This window comes from Chinchilla lanigera, unplaced genomic scaffold (genome assembly GCF_000276665.1).
Source record: "Chinchilla lanigera isolate Chin_1 unplaced genomic scaffold, ChiLan1.0 scaffold00153, whole genome shotgun sequence".
NCBI lineage: Eukaryota > Metazoa > Chordata > Mammalia > Rodentia > Chinchillidae > Chinchilla > Chinchilla lanigera.
In genome coordinates this window covers 1808255-1829328 of record NW_004955554.1, presented here as the reverse complement: position 1 = coordinate 1829328, position 21074 = coordinate 1808255, and the positions used below count along the sequence as shown (strand labels likewise).

General features: G+C 37.1%; 1 protein-coding gene across 1 annotated transcript in view; it reads left to right on the top strand.

Moving 5' to 3' along the window:
- The window catches only part of Fstl5 (follistatin-like 5), a gene marked incomplete in the record, with an annotated part of 716744 nt that overhangs the window by 595013 nt on the left and 100657 nt on the right, over positions 1-21074 (top strand). Inside the window, 1 exon segment of the mRNA XM_013508669.1 lies at positions 15122-15148. Within this exon segment, the coding sequence (XP_013364123.1) occupies positions 15122-15148 (27 nt within the window).

Genomic DNA, 21074 nt, shown 5'->3' with positions numbered 1-21074 from the left:
TGATACTTAAAAAAAAATTTGGAACACTTGGTAATTGCTAGAAATCAGAGTTTCCAAACTGAAAGATGAATATAGGTATAGAAACAGATGCAAATAACATAATTATAGATATACTTTTATGTGTAGTACATCTACATTATGTGTACAAATATGACATGTCATTTGTTATCACATTTTAAAGAAATAATTGACTCAACTAGCATGGTAATACACACCTATGATTCCAGCAATCTGTGAGGCTGAAGCAGGAAGATCACAAGTTCTAGCCCAGCTGCACAACTTAGACCAGCTCATCTCAAACTAAAAATTGAAATGGGCTGGGAATATAGCCAGGCCCTTGGGTCCTTATCTAATAAGTAAATAAATAAGTAAATGTAAAGAAAGAGTTGATCAGAACATACACATGTTTTCTTTAGTGTGGCTAATTATGATATTTTATTTTATTTTTTATTTTAAAGATTAAGAAAACTAACAAAACAACAATGAAGACAAAATCAAAGCAACATAAAAGCAACAAAAATGGTACATGACCTCAAAACAAAACATTATACACTGTTATGTCCACTGAAGTTGCTCAGTCCACCAGACATAAGAATGTAAGATTGACCAAACAATCAAAGACAGTAACAAGTAATAAAAAAAAATTGGAAATGATGCTGAGCTTCACCATACAAGATGGGAGGAGTTCACCAATGTTTCTTATACTGCATATTGTTGTTTTCAGATCAGTCATTCTGATTACCAGATCCAAGTGTGCAAAATTGGTCAAGGAAAAAGAAAATTTGAAGCATTGACTGTTCCTTTCAATAAACCACAGACATCAGCAAAACACCTATCCCAGCTATCCTTGTATACACATATTTTTAGGGGGGCGGGGGCGTTTTCCGGTACCAAGAATTGAATTCACGACCTCTCACTTGCCAGGCAGGCGCTGTGCAGCTGAGCTAAATCCCCAGCCCCCCTTGCATATACATATAAATTTTGTTTTTCATTTTAAAGAGAAAAGAAAAAAAGTAAAATAACAAAAGCAAATACATAAAACAGTGTAGAGAACAATAAAAATGGTACAGAATTTCAAAACATGGTGATAGGATATTAACAATGGTTGTTACATTAAAGGTCAAGCTCTCCCGCCAGAGCTGGCTTTGCTGCACAGTCAAAGCGAACAGTACACTTCAGCTCCCTCTTAATGTGCTCAAGTTATAGTCTTACATTTTGCAAATTCTTCTGCAATGCACCTTGCTCTGTTTGCTTTTGGAAAGAGAAGCACTGAATCTTATGTTTACAGTGCAACAATAGGGGCGATTTACAAGTTTTGCAGTAAATAACACCATGCATGCTCTGTTTAGCTACAGCTTCACAGTAATCACCCAGCTATTTTCTACATAATGGAGCGGTGATCATAGTACCAGTCAGCTTCTCTTACAGTGCATTTCCCCACGGTGTAACACGGTGGAGGGAAACTCACGCAGAGCACCCTGAGACTGGGGTTTGTGTCTCACTCCACCCTAATCGCTGAACGGGAGAACGTGGAGCGGTAGTACCCTAACGCTGTCTGCAAACCTCCCTGGAAGTTTTCCCATGTGACAAATGAAGTATGAAAAAGTGCATCAAAGTTACGTACTCTATCGTTATTTGAAGGCAAGAGCTTGATAACTAAGGTTTGTGGAGGCATCGATGGGGAGCAGGAGAAGTGGGTGGAGGGCGCATGGAGGAGGCACGGAACATGAGAGGCTGCACCGAGTTTAGACAGGCCAGGCGTCGCTCCCTTGGAAACGTCAGGGACACAGCGCGGTCACTCCACGCGTTTCCGTTCTCTGGGGCCATCGATTCTCGCATGATAGCCCTTCATCTTCAGAATGAGGCGAAACGAAAAGTGATATAAGCACAGGCTGTCACGGAAAGCTTCACGCTCCGGCTGCATTAAGCACTGAGCACTGATTACATCATCTCTCGCCAGGAATTTAGGAGGGAATGTGATCAATCCAACCTCTGGAGAGCATTCAGAGGTGTTATCCATATCGTAACAATTACTCTAGTCTAAACATATTACAATAAATACAATATAAGGTATATGTGTCTTTTATTTTATCATCTCACAGCAGTATTATAGTGGGAGATGTTAGCCTATCACAATCTTTTAGAATTAACTTTAATAAATTAATAGTGAAAACTATATTGTTAAAAAATTAATACTTCATTTTTTCACAGTTGGGTATTGTGAAAATTTGATTTTAAAATTTCTTAGAAGAAGGCTTTATTTTACTTTTTAGATATAAAAACTGTTTTATGTAAGTGGATATCCAGGGATTCCAGTGCCACTTGGAGAACGCTGTTTGTCCCGCAGAGATCTGGACTATCAACCCCGCACAGTCTTTCCAAACATGCTACACATCCTGTTTAGAGCTCTTCCCGACCCGCTCCCAGGTGGCTGCCGCTCTGCTCTCCTTTGAACGGCCTGACAATCATTTTCCTTTCATGGAAAATTTTTCTTTCCCAGGGTTAATATTTTAAATGAATTAAATTCTACAGGATTTATCACAGGAATATCACTTGAATAAGTGGATTAAATGAACATAATGTTCATATGTTAGTGATTATTGTGAAACTGCAATTAGTGTAATATATAGAAGAGATTTAGAAATATGATAAATGTCATTTGTAGCCAGCGTTTCTAAAGATATACGAATTATTGTAATGTATTTGCCCATTTTAGTATCATGGAGGTCTTAAAATAGGTTAAAACATGGTCTTTTTTTGTATCCAGGCAATTTATATATGACATTGGAAACTCTGAAAACAGAACATGTTCTGGTGATGAAAACCAATTAAATAACCCCTCCAAGCCTCATTTCCTTCCTAGTTTTAAAGAAGCACAAATTCTTACTTCAGAAGAAAAGTCATATATGTTTGAGATCATTTAATGCAGATCTTACCAGTGGGCAAAGAGACTGAGAAGGTGCTATAAGTAGGTAAAACAGTCATCAATAAATAATATGTGTACCCTTGGTCAACGTGAGATTGACGTGCAAAGTGATGAGACTGTAATAATTGTTCTATTTATACTAGACAAGTGTGAAAATAGTTACAACAAAAAGAAGTAGGGAAAAACACATCATTAATGGTAAGATACAGATTCATGGCCACGTGGGATTTTAATCTTGACTGTGATGAGTTCAGTCCTCCGTCAAATAGTACTAACTAAAATAAATATTTTTGGTAAAATGAAACCAATAACTTCAAAGATTAATTTTTATTTAATATTTACTGGACATTATTCAACAGAGTTGCTATTTTAATTATATTTTCACATACTATAGAAATGATTCCTGAAAGTTTAGCCTTTTAATTACATTTCAAATCAGTGAACAATTCCTGTTTCTTTTCGAACATTCGAAAGCTGTTTAGTCCTTGTCACCTATACTCATGTAGCAATAAACTTCTTATAAAATACAAAGCAGTTAGGATAATCAGACGCACATCATGGCTAACCATGCTTGAAAAGCATTTATTGCTTTATGAGCTTTTTATTATTCACCATAAATTCTAATATTTGTGGCTCTTGATTGGCCAGTGATGGTGTCACATCCATGAAGTAACTTGTTCCATAAATCCTTTCATTTGTTGAGCCAGAACATGCTAACATTATCTACCTCATGATTTCCACATCTGAAGGCTATATTTTAAAGATGATGCCCTTTCCCTCGTCATTAATTAGGTCTCTTTCTAACATGCTGCATTTTCGCACCATAGCAGTGCTTTGTTATGTTATATAGCATCTCGTTAGATGCTACGTGTTCTAAAAGTCACTAAATTGACAGGTTTATAGCAGTCATAAGCAATAGAGCATCCCTACTGCCTACACAACAAAAGATTAGAAGCTTTATTATTTTGATTTATTATCTAAATTTTCTCTATGAGGAATTATATAACTTAAGGGCAGTATGCTATCTCATATCATATTAATAAGGGCCAATTTTAGTAATTTACTTTCTCCTAAGTAAAGATGACAACTTATGATGTTTTTGCTATACAGACTAAATAAATGTACACAGTGACAGCATTGATTATGAAATCTCTATATGAACTTTAAAAAACCCCAAAGACAAATAAGGCATGAATAAGACACCAATATTTGTATTTCCTAATGAAACAATCTATATATACTTCACTAATGAGTTATCTGAGTAAATGTGTGCAGTTGTGCATTGAATACCTTGCCATTAGTAAAGTTAATGCAGAAGGTTTGTATTTATATTTAAAGACATACACAGTATCTTATTGTACAGAAAAAAGTATATGAGCTATGTTTTCACCACTGTATTAAATAATCAATAATTGTGGAATATATTGTGTACCAAAATGTTCATAACATTTGTGTCTAGAATATATTTCAGATAATTTTATTTTTTAATATTAATGTTATCTAATTTTTTCTAATATGCATTGTAGAATGTAATAAACATTTTCTGATTAGAACTAAAAATCTCTATAAAACTTTTACAGTACATTACATAATATTTTATTACTGCTGTTGAGGTGAAAATATTAGAACTCTCTTTAAAATTTCACAATGCTCAAGGCACTTTGTTAAACTTCTGTGTTTAATTTTAAAAAGCAGATTGGCCAGCACTCTATAATTTTCTTGGGGTTTTCTAATGAGGAAATTCAGTCAGATATCAGCACAAATATGTGAAAAGTTAATAAAACAAAGGTGTCTTTGAACTGCCCTGAACTGAGAGGCTGAAGTGATATACAGTCTCGAAGTTCTGTGAAATCTAATCTATGCCGCACTTCTATCAGCTGTGCACAGAGAGCTCATACCACACACACCTGTACATTCTCTTGACCCCTATTTCTCAGAAATCTGATTTCTGATAGGGGCTAATCATAGGATATATGCAGGGAAAGTGCTTAGATGGTTTATTATTCTGCCTTCTTACTTTTCAACTACATGTATATTTTCATACTTGTGCCACATAAAAATTTTAAATATAAAATTTCTTAAAAGATGTTTCCCATCATGTAGTAAAATTGTATTCAAACTAGAACATACTTTCCCTTATATTGTTCTATTTTTTGTCTGATACCTATGCTTATACACAACTATAGAGTAAGGAATGATAAATATTGTAAACATTAACACTATCATGAATTTGTAATTAAGGCTAAATTATTAATGAATAATAGATTTATATTTTCACCTCAAACAGGTCTTAATAGAAAGTCAAAATATATTTTCAAATATAACTTGGATTTAGAAGATTGATTCTATACTAACAGGAAAAAGATATTTTCTTTTTTTTTAATTTTAAAGAGTAAAAGAAGGATAACATAATAATAGGGGGGACTTAGCAAATTACAGTCAAAATGATAGGAAATTATCAATGGTTATCGTTTTACATATTATTATCTACAAAATAGTTTCTCAGGAAAACAAATAGACAAATAATAGTGAGTTAGAGACAAAAGAGGTAGGAGATTATCAAGAGTTGTTGTGCTATACTTTGGTATCTTCAAAGTGGCTTCTAAAGAAAATAAATAGAGCTATACATGAGTGACCTATTGAAAAATCATTAACTATTCTCAATGGTTGTTGTAGGAAACACATAATAATAAACACACATCCATTTATGAAATAGGATAGGAACATTACAAACTTTACACAGTTATGGATAGATTAGTAGGAAAATATCAATGGCTGCTGTTAATACATGGTGGTATCTTCAAAGTGGTTTCTCAGGAAGACAGAGATATGCAAGAAGGATCTAATAAGTAGTTACAGCCTAAGGGTTGTCAAAAATAGCATATTACCTCCTCACCAGTGACTCCTTTCACTGAGGTATGATGGCTGGAAGGAAGGCCAGGACTGAAAAGAAGGACCGAGAGACTTGCACCTGTGTCTAGCAACAGGCTGTTTTTCTTGTTCCTCCATAGTCATGACTACCCAGGGCTCCTCCATGGATATGACGGTCTGGCCAGAGGGAGAAGGCAGACCATGCCTCAAGCCCTCTCATTCCTGTTGGACTAACTGGTAGCATGGGTCTGAGCTCTGGGGCCTCCACCTCAGAGGGCAGACAGATCTCCAGTGGTCTCGGAAAAAGGTATTTTCTAATTTTGTTTATAAAAGGTATTCAAGTAAAGAGTCTTTGTATACATACTGTATATTTAGTACAATCATCATTGTACTAATTATGATTTTACTAATATTAATATTAGAATGGAATTTTACTGTTATCTTTCACTGGGCAAAATAAAACAGCATGGACAACAGCTTAATGAAGGTATATCATAACTAGTTTGCTTGTTTGCTTGCTTTTGAGCTAGGACCTCACTGTGTTACTAGTTGGCCTCAGACTCCTGGATTTAAGGAATAGTTCTGCCTCAGACTCCTGAGTAGCTGGGACTACAAGTGTGTTATGTCTGGCAAGGAGTTCTGATCATAAAAAGTTGCCCTAAGGATGCTGTTGATGCAAATTATTGACCATGCTGAATTATCACTGGATAAGAAAGACAGCAAGAAAAGAGGGAGGGAAGCAACCCAAAGCAAACTGACCTGTGGTTTTTTTTTTTTTTTTTTTTTTTTTTTTTTTTTGGTTTTTCTCTGGTACCGGGAACCGAACTCACAACCTTGCGCTTGCCAGGCAGGCACTTTGCCGCTGAGCTAAATCCCCAGCCCCTGACCTATGGTTTTAAAGAACTATTTCAGGGACAAGGCCTGGGACTGAGGTATATATTATACAAAGACACTCACCACCATTAGTTAATAAGTAAACATATCTTAAAACCACAGGAAAATATATATTTTATATCTGCTAGAATAATAAAAAGCTGCATAGCAACAGACTTGATGAGGTTTGGAAAACAGGAATTGTTAGAGGTTGCTAGTGTTAGCGTTGTTTTATCACCATTTGAGAATCGTTTTGCCATAACCTGTTAGACTTGATTTTGTATATTACTTAGAAGACAGAAATCACACACATTAGACAAGGAATGAATTACTATAGATTCACAAACTATTTAGGAAGCACGTACCACCTTCTGAATACTTCATTATAAGTTTATAAAGAACCATTGCCTTTTAATTCCTTCTGTACTTCTATTAAAATGAACTGAATTTAGTTCATATTCCTTACAATGGCCATAATTTCATTTCTGTAATTTATATGCATACGAAGCTCCTTACCTTGTAAAATAGATGGATTTTATTACAGTGTTGATATTACCTCAGGCTTAACTGTTTATTAGATGACCTTTGGAAAAAGAGACTTTCACAAAATTTGTGAAATGAATAGGAATTTTCATTATCAGGAGACTTTGTCCACAGGGAGCATTAGTTTTGCTCATCTGTGCTTTCACATCTTGGGGAGAAACAAGCCCGTTGTCGACTAAATCAATGTTACACACTCAGAAAGGCTCAAAACAGTTCAGTGCAAATGGAAAAGTAGGGCAAATATGTGAATACGACAATTTTCAACATAGATAAGGGGCCCAGGGTGTTAGGATTGCAGACGCAAAACTCCAAACAAGCAGAACAGTGTAGTTTCTACAGAGGCAGTGAAACAGGGCTGCACTGCGACTTTGACAGACGGAGAATTAAGAGAACGTCAAACTTAGGGAAGATGTGAGGTGCGCGGTGTGTCGAGTTCACTTTGTGGTAGTGTAGTAATGTGGCCATAGGAAGACCGACTTGGAATCTGCAGCTGTAGGTGAAAATGGAATCTTGTGTAGGACCAGACTGATGGAGACCTTGAACTGCAGGAATGGAAAAGCCGAACTAGGAAAGACATGTATGCTGTACGTCTGCAAAGGCAAAACTTATTTTCTTCAGGTTGATTTAGTGTTGATCCAGGAGATATCAAAATGGGTATTGTTTTCACTCTATTGGATTTCATTTTTAACATAGAGTAGGCATGTGAGTGCTTCTTTCTTACCTGGGTATGACTAGGCCAGCTTCCAATTGCCGATGCAGTTTATAAGGCTAATTGTCTTGTACATTTACTAATTTAATCTGTACTGGGGAAACTCTGCACACCGTGATGCTGGGATCCAATTGATATGAGCCTTCTTTGTGAGATTGTTTTCTTTTATTCATCTTTTGAAACATCTTGGGCAAAACAGAATTTCCCCAAAGATGCTATTGGTTCATCAGCCAACTTGAACTTTTAAAAAGAAAATCTATGTGCTCAAAAATTGCTTTTTATAATACAAAAAATTATTAAAATAACCAGGGACTAAAATTATGCATTAGGCTGCTTATATAGTACACTTTAAATTGGAATAAAACTGACACTTAAAAGAATCTATTTTGATAATACATAAAAGCCAATCTCCTATGGAAGCTTTCATGTTTTGTAGCTCTGTGAACACACATTTCTACATTCCAGCGTACAAATGCACATACAAATGTCCATATATACACAGATACATACATATATACACACCTACAAATATACATAGACATGCACATAGACCCATATACATGCACATACAAATATTCATATGCATGCACATACATACACATGCATGAAAATAAATATACATGCATGCACATAAAATATGTATGCACACATAGGCATACATATACAAATATACATACATGTACACATACACATGTACATGCACACATACACATATATGTGATCAGTAGAGTGCTGGCCAGAAAGAATTTGGCTTCACAGCCTAATCTGAAAACATTTTGTGTAATACTTGAAAGAAATGAGTGGAACATTACCTGACCTCACATTATTTAATTACCATCTTATATGAACAAATGCTCCCTGTATCTTACTTTTCAGACTAAGCTATTATAGCAGTTAACGCAATTACAGGCAATTGTAGAAATGAACTTTTGGTGAATCTAATGTCCTAATGCTTGGCAATGTCTACTATGTAATGAGGATTCAATAAATGTTTCTTCTAATTACCGTCATTGTTATTGTTCTGGGCCGGTTATTATTAGCTTTAATTTTTAAATATATTAAAATAGGTAAAAGTATTTATATGGATAAAATAACACTATAATCTAGATATAGGACTATTAAAGTAAGGGTAACAAATTAGGTGTTTTACATTTATATCTAATATCAAAGTACTTCAAAATTAAATATATTTAGTAACTGCTTCCCTTTTACCAGATGGTTCAGCAACTGGCTATTTGATTCTTTACTGTGTTTGTTAGCTATTCTTACTACTACTATGGAAAGAGATTAATTCCGTTTTTGTATGTCATATTTATATATTTCTTCCTCAAACTTGAAAGGTGCTTCAAGAACAAAAGATTTATAGTTTTATTACAGTCTGATAATTTTTCTTTCTTGTTCCTTCTGGTAGGGTGAGTGTGGGAGAGATACCTTTTCTGGAAAAGTGTTTTTGCACCCTACCTCTGGTCACACGGTGTCTTCCAGGGTGAGCAGTAATTAAGCCCCTTCCGTGGGATCCATGCAGGAGGTTTTTGCCAGAATCTTCCCATTTCCTGCAGCCTCACCACAGTTCCTAGGGCTGCTCCGGGCGCGGTTTCTTGGCCAGGCAGACACTTCCTGCTGAGCACCCTGCTACTTCTTTCCTTTCCTCCGCTGGCTGTGGCGCTCTGCCCTTTCTTCAGTATTGATACCAGGAGGAGAAGGAGCCCCCAGAGCCATTCTCTCCTTAATAACGAAGCTACAGTCCGAGAGTACTCAAGCGGAGAGGACAGGTGGGACCAGAGGGAGACAGGAACGGATCACACTGTCATTTTCCAGCACTTTTTTTTTTTTTCCCAGTAGCAGGAATTGAACTCACGACTTCACGCTTGCCAGGCAGGCGCTGTGCCGCTGAGCTAAATCCCCAGCCCCTACTGCACTGCAGTAAATTGAAGTAGGGATCTAACTCCTGGTGCTGGCACCGACGTTTCAGAGAACGAAGACAGGAAGTGAGCAGGGACAGCACGGGACAGTCTGAGTGAATGCCGCGGGGCAGCTGTCTCTTGTCTGGCTTTGGATAGTGGCGTCTGCTGTGACTCAAACGTCCCTCGCAAAAGTCCTGTGGGAACTCACCAGTGTGTATGTGTTCGTGGCCTGACTGTAGCTGTCCTGGGTCGAAACCAGCACAGCAGCCCAGGGTAACTGTGATCATCTGCTGCAGACAGTTTTCTGGTATTCTTTAAACAGACAAGCTCCTTAGCGCGATAAGGGATTAGAACGTTCCTCACTCCGATATGAGCTTCCAGTAAGCTGCATCCATTCCACCCGACACCAACTGTCCTTGTCCCGTCCAGGCACACACACACTTCTGACCACCACGGCATGCTGCCCTCAGGAAGCCCCCGAAGGTGGCATTCTGCCAACTCCTGGCTCAGCCGATACCCTTCTCTCCGGCCCTGGGGTCCGGTGCTTGTCCCCTGGGACCGGCACCTTTCCTAGCGCAGCGTGGAGTGTTGGGACATGAGCGCTGTAAATGGTGGCAGTGGGTCAGCGCTGCTGCCTGGGCGCAGGCTGGTCAGGGTGGAAGAGCGAAGTCACCAAAGCGCGCCCAGCGCTGCTCTGGCTCGCTCAGCAGGGGATCCCGCCTCTGCATGTGACCCGCACCAGGCTCCCTTCCTGACCAGGAACCCACCAGACTCCAGAAGTGTGCGAAATACATTCTCTTTCCTATAAATCACTCAGGCTATTGTATGCTGCTGTAGCAAGGGAAAACAGACTACATCATACCTTCATGGTTTAATTTTCCCTTCTAACCTGAGAAAGAATCGTGGTTCTCAAAATTGTTTGTAGAAACCAAAACTCAGTATAGCAGCAGTCAGAAGCAGGCTCCTGCCTCTTCCTGATCTGCGCGACTGCTCTCTTTACCTCTTCCAGAGCCTGGCTCCACATGGGTGCGCATTACCACGATCCTGGCCATACCCCACGGCACCTTTGGTGTGTTCCAAGTCCTGTTCTCTCTGAACTCCGTTTGTTAATATACTTTCTTGGTATCTTTTAATCCTCCCCAAAGAATCTAACTATCCCATCTCATAGCTTTATGGAGACTGAGATCATGGTTTCCTGACCAGTTTCTGATTATCTTCCCTAATGTAACCTGGGCTCTGGGGAATAGTCAGCTCTTAGTGGACATGAGGGTGGTCTATGCAGAGTCCCGGGAGGAATCATCTTCAGTGCTCCGAGAGAGACAGGTTCACGTGAAAGTGACTCAGAATTCCGCACGTGGCAGAGATGTACTTGGCATGTCTCACTTCCTTCTCTGTGTGTACATTCAGACAAATTTTAGCTACCATGACACTAGCTACACCTTTTTCAAATGCATTAAAATTTTATCCACCTTTGCTCTTAAGGTTGGCCTTTTTAATTTACCTACTGATTAAATTGTTGCCTTAAATCCAAAAGGGAAGCGGGAAACAAGATGTGGAGCTTAAATGCTATCCTTACGTAAATTCATTTTATTCAAAAACTGTGCTTCAGTAGTGTCAGACAAAGCAAAGGACAAATAAAAATATTTAGTTGAAAGTCAGACAACTTATAGATGATTAGCCGAGGAAAGTAGCTGCTCAGTGCCGTAGCATGCTGGCGGGGAACTCCCTACATTACTACTGCTTCGTGTGAAATATCATGCAGCTCTGCAAATGTATTTCTCACAGAGATAGGAAATTTAATACGGGATCCATCACCTTTCATATAATTATAAGCTCCAAATACATAAATATGGTGACTAGTTAAAAGGTGTTAAAAGACTTAGCTACTGCTGTCAACCATCCACTCCATTGAAGCGTATTACTTTAAAAGTCGTACATAATGGTTGGAAAGAATTTTATACTTCAGTTATGTAATAAATAATGTATTTAATTATGAGGTCTGCATCTGTGGGGCTTTTATTGTCCATATGCATAAAAGAGATCTGAACAGATCATTTTTAGAGCATATTAGGAGTTTCACAGTATTCTGTCTGGAAGAAAAATTATTTAATCAAAACTTTGGGTTTGATTCAGGCTATTGATAAACATTTAAGGTTAGAGAAAAATTAGATGGAGAAATCTGATATTCAAATAGATTTAGTGCTTAGAATGTGAGCTTATATGATATAAGGCTTATCAAAGACAATGTGCATTTTAAGAATAGTGCATCTCGGGGCTGGGGATTTAGCTCAGCGGCAAAGCGCCTGCCTGGCAAGCGCAAGGTCGTGAGTTCAGTTCCCGGTACCAGAGAAAAAACAAACAAACAAAAAAAACCAAAAAAACAAAGAATAGTGCATCTCTGTGTTATGTTTACATTTATATTTGATAACTTTTTATATTGTATGAAGGACAAATTAGTATGGTACAACAAAGTCATTCTACCACATATACAAACACCAGAAAATGTAAGAGAAGAAATGCATATACATGTCAATTATATATAAGGATGGTATGTTTATATTATATATAAACATAAATATGTTTTTATTATATATAAATAATCTATAATATAATGGATTTTCAGCACATTTATAGAAATAATGAGTTAAGGACCTAAGTTAAACAGGAAATTTGTCTTGAAGTATTTGCAAATATATTCAAGATCACTGTTAAACTCATTTGCATATTACCTATACATATTAAATTTAGTAAGTTCACACACGTTTGCAAGCACATGCACATACACAATAATAGGTAGCTATGAGTAAGATGGGGTGGACCATTGCACAAACTGCTGGAGATAGCTTTCGGGTCCCAGTCTGGAAAAGTACTTTCAGCATTAAAGACTCCTGTGCTTCTGGCAGCAATGTGCACTGACGTCAACAGGCGAGGGGAACCTATGAACAGGATAGAAATAAATAGGAAGAACTTCTGATAAATAGGAAGAATTTTTTCAAATGGAAAGGGGAGCAAGAGATGAGGGGAGAGGAGTGAGAAGGAAGGGAAAGGGAACTTTAAAAAATAATTGAAAAAAAATGGAAACAGAATGTTTGCAAATGGGGAAGGGAAGAAGGGTTAGAGGGGGTGGTGGGGACAAAAAAAGAAACGATGATGTGTTACGCACTCTTACCAACGTCCAGTATAAATCAGGTCCGATACTGCCAACGGGCACTAACTAGTGACAGAGACAAAATACGACAAGCCTAGGCAGGCAAAACTGAAGATAAGCATTTTTAAAAGGCAGAAATCCTCATGAGGGGACAGTTATTAAAACTATATATGTGAACACGAGTGTAAACAAGTTAAAACAGATGAAAAAGATGCAAACCAGCATTTTTCCATTATGCATTCATATAATCTACCAAATGGATACATCCTGGCACATGTATGTTTTCTTCAAAAAGCAGAAAAACAGCAAAAGACACCTAGGATAAAGATACTTGGCTCTTACAACAATACAATTGGATCCTAAGTGTTTATCCTCTAGTGCTTTTTTAGAAATGTTTAACTCACATTCTACCTTCATAAAATGAAATAGAATACACTCTACACAGATAATCTGCTAATTTTTAAATTAAGTAATGTCTGATTAATTTTATCTATTATGATATCCACTGTGTCAACCTAGTAGTAATTTAGCTTTCCATCTAGCATACTTTTAGGAAATGTTATAGTACTTCGCTTGCTATATTTTTATATTTTAGTACCTTATTAATATATCATGCTTTCAGGTCACTGTAAACAGTGGTATACCTTAAACACATATTTTCTTGTGTGGGGGACACCTAGCTGGAGCCCTCTGCCCTCCAGTGAGCTTGGCACCTTTGTCTGACTGCACAAACCCCGCCCCTGTGGGAGCAGTTCCGTCTGTTCCGTGCTTGCTGAAATTTCTGTTCACTTCTCCTGTCTTTCTCATGGCTGTAACCTCTGGTTTCCATGGCCCGCTTTCCTCTCAGATCTGTGGCTTCTACCTGAGAATAAGATCTTCCCTTTGATTTTGTCAGCACAACACACTTAGTTGGCAAATAAAGATGCTCCGTATTCTGAATGCACAACCTGGTGGCACAGCACACGTGTACCCTATGTAATAGTGGCACACCGAGTGAGTCAGTGACTGTCACAGCCACACTGCTCCTGAGGTCTCCAGGGCTTGCTCCTCTTGTTGGTGAAAGTTCCTGCTCTGCATTTTCTCTCCAACTGCGCGGAGGCCAGGAGAAACCAGCACACTGTGCTGAGGGAAGCATGCCTCATGCACACACGTGTGAGTGGGCATTGGGAAGGAAAGACGGACACTGACATGACACAAAACACACTTACCTTGAATACATTCCTTCTGAACAAATATGACAGTGGTAAAACCTGCATGAATTAGGCCTTAGCCTCAAGAAAGCAATTCTGGACACCATTTCAGCTCTGCTCCATGCATAAAGGGTGAGATTTTTTAAAAAAGTGACGTGGGCAAGATACTGAAGGAGTAATAGGATACAGGAAAATATTCCATTAGTCAATCTTTCTTTTTACTTACATTGGGTAGCTTTGAAAATATGCAGATTTTGTGTTACTTTGAATTATGAAAGCAATGGATATTTTCTTCAGAATATTTTCAAATGGTATTTTTTATTTGGTCTCAACATTGTAAGTCTTTACTGGTTTTTTCTCTATATGATATTTAACGTAGCTGTTGTCCAGAAATAATTTGGTATGCACAGAGACAAGCAAGATATATTTAGATATATTTTTATTCTGTATGACTTAAAAGAGTGAATAGACATACTGTTTAAAAATAGGCACTTTGTGTGTTCAGGAAAGTATATTTCTAAGATCTCACCTTGTTCAGAAATATCTCATATTATATAAGAATATTATACATTGCGATTATTGAGAAGTTTTAAAAAAATAGAATTTATTCTGTCAGTAACGTAATTAAACTGTCAACTGGTTTAACAACCAGTGTTTATTTTGAAAATATCTTTTGATACACTAAATATTCTCTTCTCTTCACTGAGGCATGCAATGTTTTTGGTCAACACAGTCTTTACTCCACAGAATAACTCAAGAAATGTACACAGTGCACTAGCAGGGACGAGCATTCTACTGTTTTGTTAATTTAAAGTAATTTGTTGAATTCCACTGTAACTATATTGACATGTATATTTTATCCTGGTGATTTTGACCTTTTTAATAATTATTTACATTATTAAGATAAAGCTCATTTTACTCACTTTCTTTCTCTTTTTTCTTTTTAACATGCTGCAGTAGCTAACATATTATGGAGAGAAGAAGGTACCAAACTGAATTATTTTTGATATTGCACTATTTTGCTTGATTTTTATTAGATTTGTTGATTATGATTAGTTTTGGTATTTTGCTTAATCTTGTTATATGTTGATTTGACTATCATTTGATTATGTGATAATATTCTTATGTAAATCTGCTGCCCTTAACACTCTCACTTTCTATCACCTTGACTCTTATTGGTTTCAGCTTCATTACAGTATAGTTATACTGAAATGCTTTTAATAGCCTAAAATAAGGTCAAAGGAATATAAGCACTTGCAATTAACATAATTTACATAATAACCCCAATTAAGTCTGAGTGAGAATAATTATAAACCCATTGCCTTATTAAGGGAATGCAAATCTGTAAGAAAATGGGTCACAGACTTGCAAGGCCTCGTTTCAGATACATTCTCCACCACTGCAGACCACAGGGGAGTGCCGGCCTCATCCCTGCCTGCTGACCTCCAGGGCCCTGGGGCTGTCCCCACGGAGCTGGTGGCTATAGCTCCCTCAGTGCAGCCAGCACTCGATGGATGGCACCAGTGTCGTCAGCGATGGCCTTGTTTGTCTTTTCCTCATTTAGTCACAAGGCTGAGAAGCATGTCTAGTGTTTAAGTAGCCCGTCCACTGTGCCTTGTTGCATTCTTAGGGAGGAAGTTTTCACGAGCCATCCCACACTCCAGGTAAGCAGCTGCAAAAGCTGCCTGGGGATGCGTCCAGCGGACAGGTGCACCAAGTGCTCAGTAGGAAGTGGGCAGCTAGAGGAGGCCTCCAGGCCTGGGTACCCTGGAGCTGCCAGCACATGGCTGTGTCCCTGAGGTGGCACCCCCTGCTGTCTACACCCTGCACCCTAGATCTTGCACACGCCCTCTACAGTCCGCTTCTTGAAGAGCTTCTAAAGGAGCTCCATGCACTCATTCTATTCTACCTGGGTGTTTCGCTTCGAACGTCCATCATTCAGTCATTATAGAAATGGACGTGGACCTGTCTACTAGGTACTATCCTACCTCTTGAGATCAATAAAGTAAATATTTCAATGGGCATTTTTAAATTGACTTCATCATATCAATGTAGTTGAAATTACATCACAAGTGTCAGAGGTCCAGTGCCTTAGATGTGGCTCTGTGGTCTATGCCGGGGAGAAACTGGATGAGTTATTTACCTCCCGGAGCCAACACACAAGAAAGAAAAACAACAGCAGCAAAAAGTTGCAACACGACATTTGAAATGCAGCTGGTGCTCTCCGCGCCAATCTGTGATCTCAAATGGTTATAGTATTGTCAACATCCTGAGAATGCAGAAACATTCTTCAAGCCAGCTGCAAATGTATAGGATGCATTTGGGTTATTATTTCAGGTTATACTGTTTGACACAATACGTGGCCTCTACTATATATTTTTTCAGATAATTTTAAGAAAATTTCGGGAAAAATTTTAAATTTTTTATGTAAAGTTTTCATCAGTATAATGTGTTATTTCTTAAAATAAAAATGTTTAAATATAGAGTCTGGAAAGGAGTATATTTTATTTTTATTCATGGACTTCTGTAAATTCCTTTGTATTATACTACACGACATCACAATAAAAGATGGTGTATACTAATAAAGATGGTGACCAAATTTAATATACAAATTTGAAGAATCACTGAATCCCCATAGTGTATATAACTATTTCATAAAAGTAATAAAAATATTAGCTAGCTGAAGCTTCCAAAGCAAACTTGTATCACCATGTTTGAAAATACAGTAATTACCACATGAACCACGGGTTTCTGAGATTTACTTTTATTCCCATTCTGGTGACGCGTCGTGTCCGAGTGTTTGCCTCTTTGCCATAGTGAAGAGAGACTTTCCCAGAGAAGCAGGTGGTAGAATCTCACGTCCTATAAGATTAACAATTGGGGGTGGAAAATGATGGTAAGAAAGGGCGCACTGAATTCATTGACATATATTTAGGTTATACATTCCTTAGCTGTTGTACCTTCTGTTAAAACGATAAAAAGAAATCAATTTTTTAAATGCCCAGAATATATATTTATTTTATGGATCTCAAGAGGCAAGACAGTGCAGTGTATTTAACAGATACAATGTTTTAATTCTTTAAGTGTTAAAAATATTTTTTATAGGTTAATAATGGCAAAGTCTTCAAAAAATTTATAAGCCTTAGAATAGCACTTAGGCAAGGATTTGAAATCTGAGCACATTTCACTGAATCAAAATGTGTCATCATACCCAGCACGCCAGAGCATAAACGTGGAGCACAGCCCCTGCTCCCCTGTGTTCTACTTTCCATTCTTTTCTACTTGTTCCATTTTGGGATGTAGGAAGAGCACGTGAAGAGGGGAAATACCTCCCTCACTGTTGACACACACTGTAAAGATCCTGTAATGTAAAACACTTTGAAAAGTTTATAATTTCAAAGATAAATAAGATCTAATAACTGCCCTAAAAATTTAAACTTTGAAAGAAATTTTCATCATCATTAAATTGTTTTACTATACTTATTATTATATCTAAATATTACCATTCTGACCCAATGTACTTTGTAATCAAATAGTACCCACTTTCTAGACTTTTCTGTGGTGGGAGGGACTGGATCCGTAAGCAAGTCTTATTTTAGTTGAACATCGTATAGCAACCTTACTGCAGTGTGCTGATACGACTTTTTTATGTGGGAAGTTATATTTTTTATTTTAAAGTAAATAGTACAAAAAAGAGCAATAGCAAAATACAAACAAAGCAGAGCAAGGACATTAAAAATGATATGAGGTTTCAAATCAAATGGTAGGGATCAACGGTGGTTGTTGTATTACACATTGTTATCTTCAATGAAACTGCTCAGATTACCAGATGTAAGAATAGAAGACTGATCAAACCATTAAAGAGAATAAGAAAGTAATAATTTAAAAGGACATTAGAGACAGCAATCCAAAAATGGGCACCTGAGATGAATATGCACTTCTCAGATGAAGAAATACTAATGGCAGATAAATATATGAGAAAATGTTCAACATCATTAGTCATCTGAGAAATGCAAATTTAAAAACACTGAGATATCATTTCACCCCACAAAGAATGGTTATCATTAAGAAATCAACAAATGACAAATGCTGAGATGATTTTATACTTTGCATAAAGACATCTTTAGTTGCAAAGATAGGATATTAAAATGGAAAACTTTATGAACCAAAAATCTATCCTTGCTAGGTTATTCAAGGTGAGAAACTCAGTGTAGATGACCTATTCTTGCTTATATTGTTTTTTAGCTTAAAAGTAGATATATGTATACCCACTGAAAAATGAAGAAGCTAATTTCAACCAACAAAAACTGTATAACACCAAAACTACTCAAGGACCTTTGAATACTAACACCGTAGAATTGTAACTTACTGGTGACATTGTAAATACTAGGCAGAAGTTGGCCTGTGTTCTACTTTCTATATCTATATAAATATAGATATATTGTGATATTATAGAAAATTGAAGAATAGCTTTTGTTTTATGTGTTTAGGTAATTAATTTTGGTGATAAAATTTTTGAAAAAGTTTACAGAACAATATTTTTGCCTCACAAAAACAATGGCAAAACATACCTCTTTTGGATGAGAAGGGGAGAAATTTACAGAAAACTCTAAAGTTATAAAGTTTTGCTTCATAAGTAAAATGATCTATGCATAGATATTTATTTTATGATTATTATAATTAATATAGTTATACAAGAACTTTGTTGTCATTACATTTTCATAAATACTAAGAAGATATAGTCAAACTGAAAGCAATCAAAGGAAAAAACAAAATAAAATAAACATTGGCTAATTATATATGTATGTAACATGGAAGGCAGTTTATGCTTTATGAAAAGGCTCTGGTGTAATTGGTGCTTCAAACGCAAGAAAATAGATCACCAGATTTGGAGAAGTGATTTGAATGGACTAAGTGGTTCTTACAGGAAAGTACAGCTCTGAAATTTCATCAGTATAATGACTTATAGTGGGATTTCACTGACTGTGTTGTGTTTAAAATACAGTAAAACAACATAATAGCAGTACCCAGAGGAGGGAAGGGGAGATATTTCAAGAAATTTGTAAAGACCACACCCACTTCCCCCCCACCATCAGGAGCCTCAGAGAGACACAAGGGAGGGGAGATATCCTGCCTTCCACAGCTCTGCAATTTCAGGATCCTCCATCCAGAGGAATCCAGGTGCCTGCTCCATCCCCCTACATCGCGGGATGGGCAGCCAGCACGGAAGTGCCTGGGACATGGCCACTGGCTCCTCCAGAGGAACCCAGGGTAAATCCACTCTAACCAGGGGAAACACTGCATAAAAACCCCTACTTTATGATTGGTTATGTTATAGAACTACAGAATTTGCTCCTATGGTCTAAAGTACAAAACTAATAGCTATCACAGTTTGTCCACTCCTAAATTGTGCATGCTACTATGATTATTGTTAATTGTACTGCTGTAGCTAGGATGTCACATCCATTGTAATCAGTTGTTCTCCCTTATGTAACAATTGGGAAACTGGGATAATGACCTCACAAGACCCTGCACCAAAAGACTGTGGACTGAGCCAAATAGAAACCAACATCCCACTCTTGACTGGGAAGGTGGGAGCTTGGGACAGACACAAACCAAGAATCTCTGGCACACAGAATTCCCCAAAGAACAGAGTTCTCCTAGAGAACACTGATACTAGTGATACAGCTACCTACTATGAAAACTCACAAGGGTCATCACAGAAAACAATATAAAAAATCATTTTGAAATAGAAAATGTCAAGACAAAGGAACAAAATGCAATCTCAGACCTCTAGCCTGCCCAGAACAAATCCAAGAGATATTGACATAGGAGAAATTGGAAGTCACACACCAGAAATTTATGAAATGATAAAAACTGTAGTAAAGAAACACCTCCATCAGGCTATGGAGGAAATCACATCAGAAATATTTGCTCCAGAAAAAAGGAAATGACAGCGATAATGAAAGAATTGGTCAGCATATCTAAAGGAGACATAGATAAAAAATAGTAGCACATAGATAAAAAATAGTGGCACACAGGAAAATGATGAAAACCTTGAATGAACAGTATAAGAAAGAATTAGAATGCATGAAAGTGAGTAAAGGAGATATCCAGGAAATTAAAATTCCATTGAAAGCTGGCAAAACTGCTTAAATGAAACTGAAGATAAACTTTCAGAACTTGAAGGCAGGACTGCGGCTAGTGATCATGATAGAAAAGATCTCTTAAAAATAACAAGTAACTAGGAAATAACATTAACAGCTGCAAGATAATGCAAAGAAAAACAATATAAGACATAGGTGTCAACAAAGAAGCAGGTGTCAACAAAAATGACAAAAACACAGTAAACACAAATCAATAAATGTAATACAAATATTAACAGAGGCAAAGAAAAAACCAACATGATCACCTCAATAGATGCAAAAAAAGCTTTTGATAAAGTCCAATACTCATTCGTGATCAAAACCCCACAGAAAGTTGGAATAGACGGTCTTTACCTCAATCTGATAAAGGCCATCTATGACAAACAAACAGCCAACATTATACTGAATGGACCAAAACTGAAAGCTTTCACTCTAAAATTAATAACAAGACAAAGATTTCCATTATTACCACTCCTATTTAGTATACTTCTGGAAACATTAGCCAGAGCAGTTGGACAAGAGAAAGAAATAAAAGGAATAAGAATAGGAAAGGAACAAGTGAAATTATCATTATTTCCAGATGACATGATACGCTACATAGGAGACCCCAAAAACTCCACCAAAAGGCTTCTAGATTTAATATTCAAACTCAGTGGTATAGTTAGATACAATGTCAACCCTCAGAAATGAATAGCATTCCTGTACACAAACAACAGACTCACTGAGAGATAAATTAGGGTAACCACACATTTCGTTATGGTATC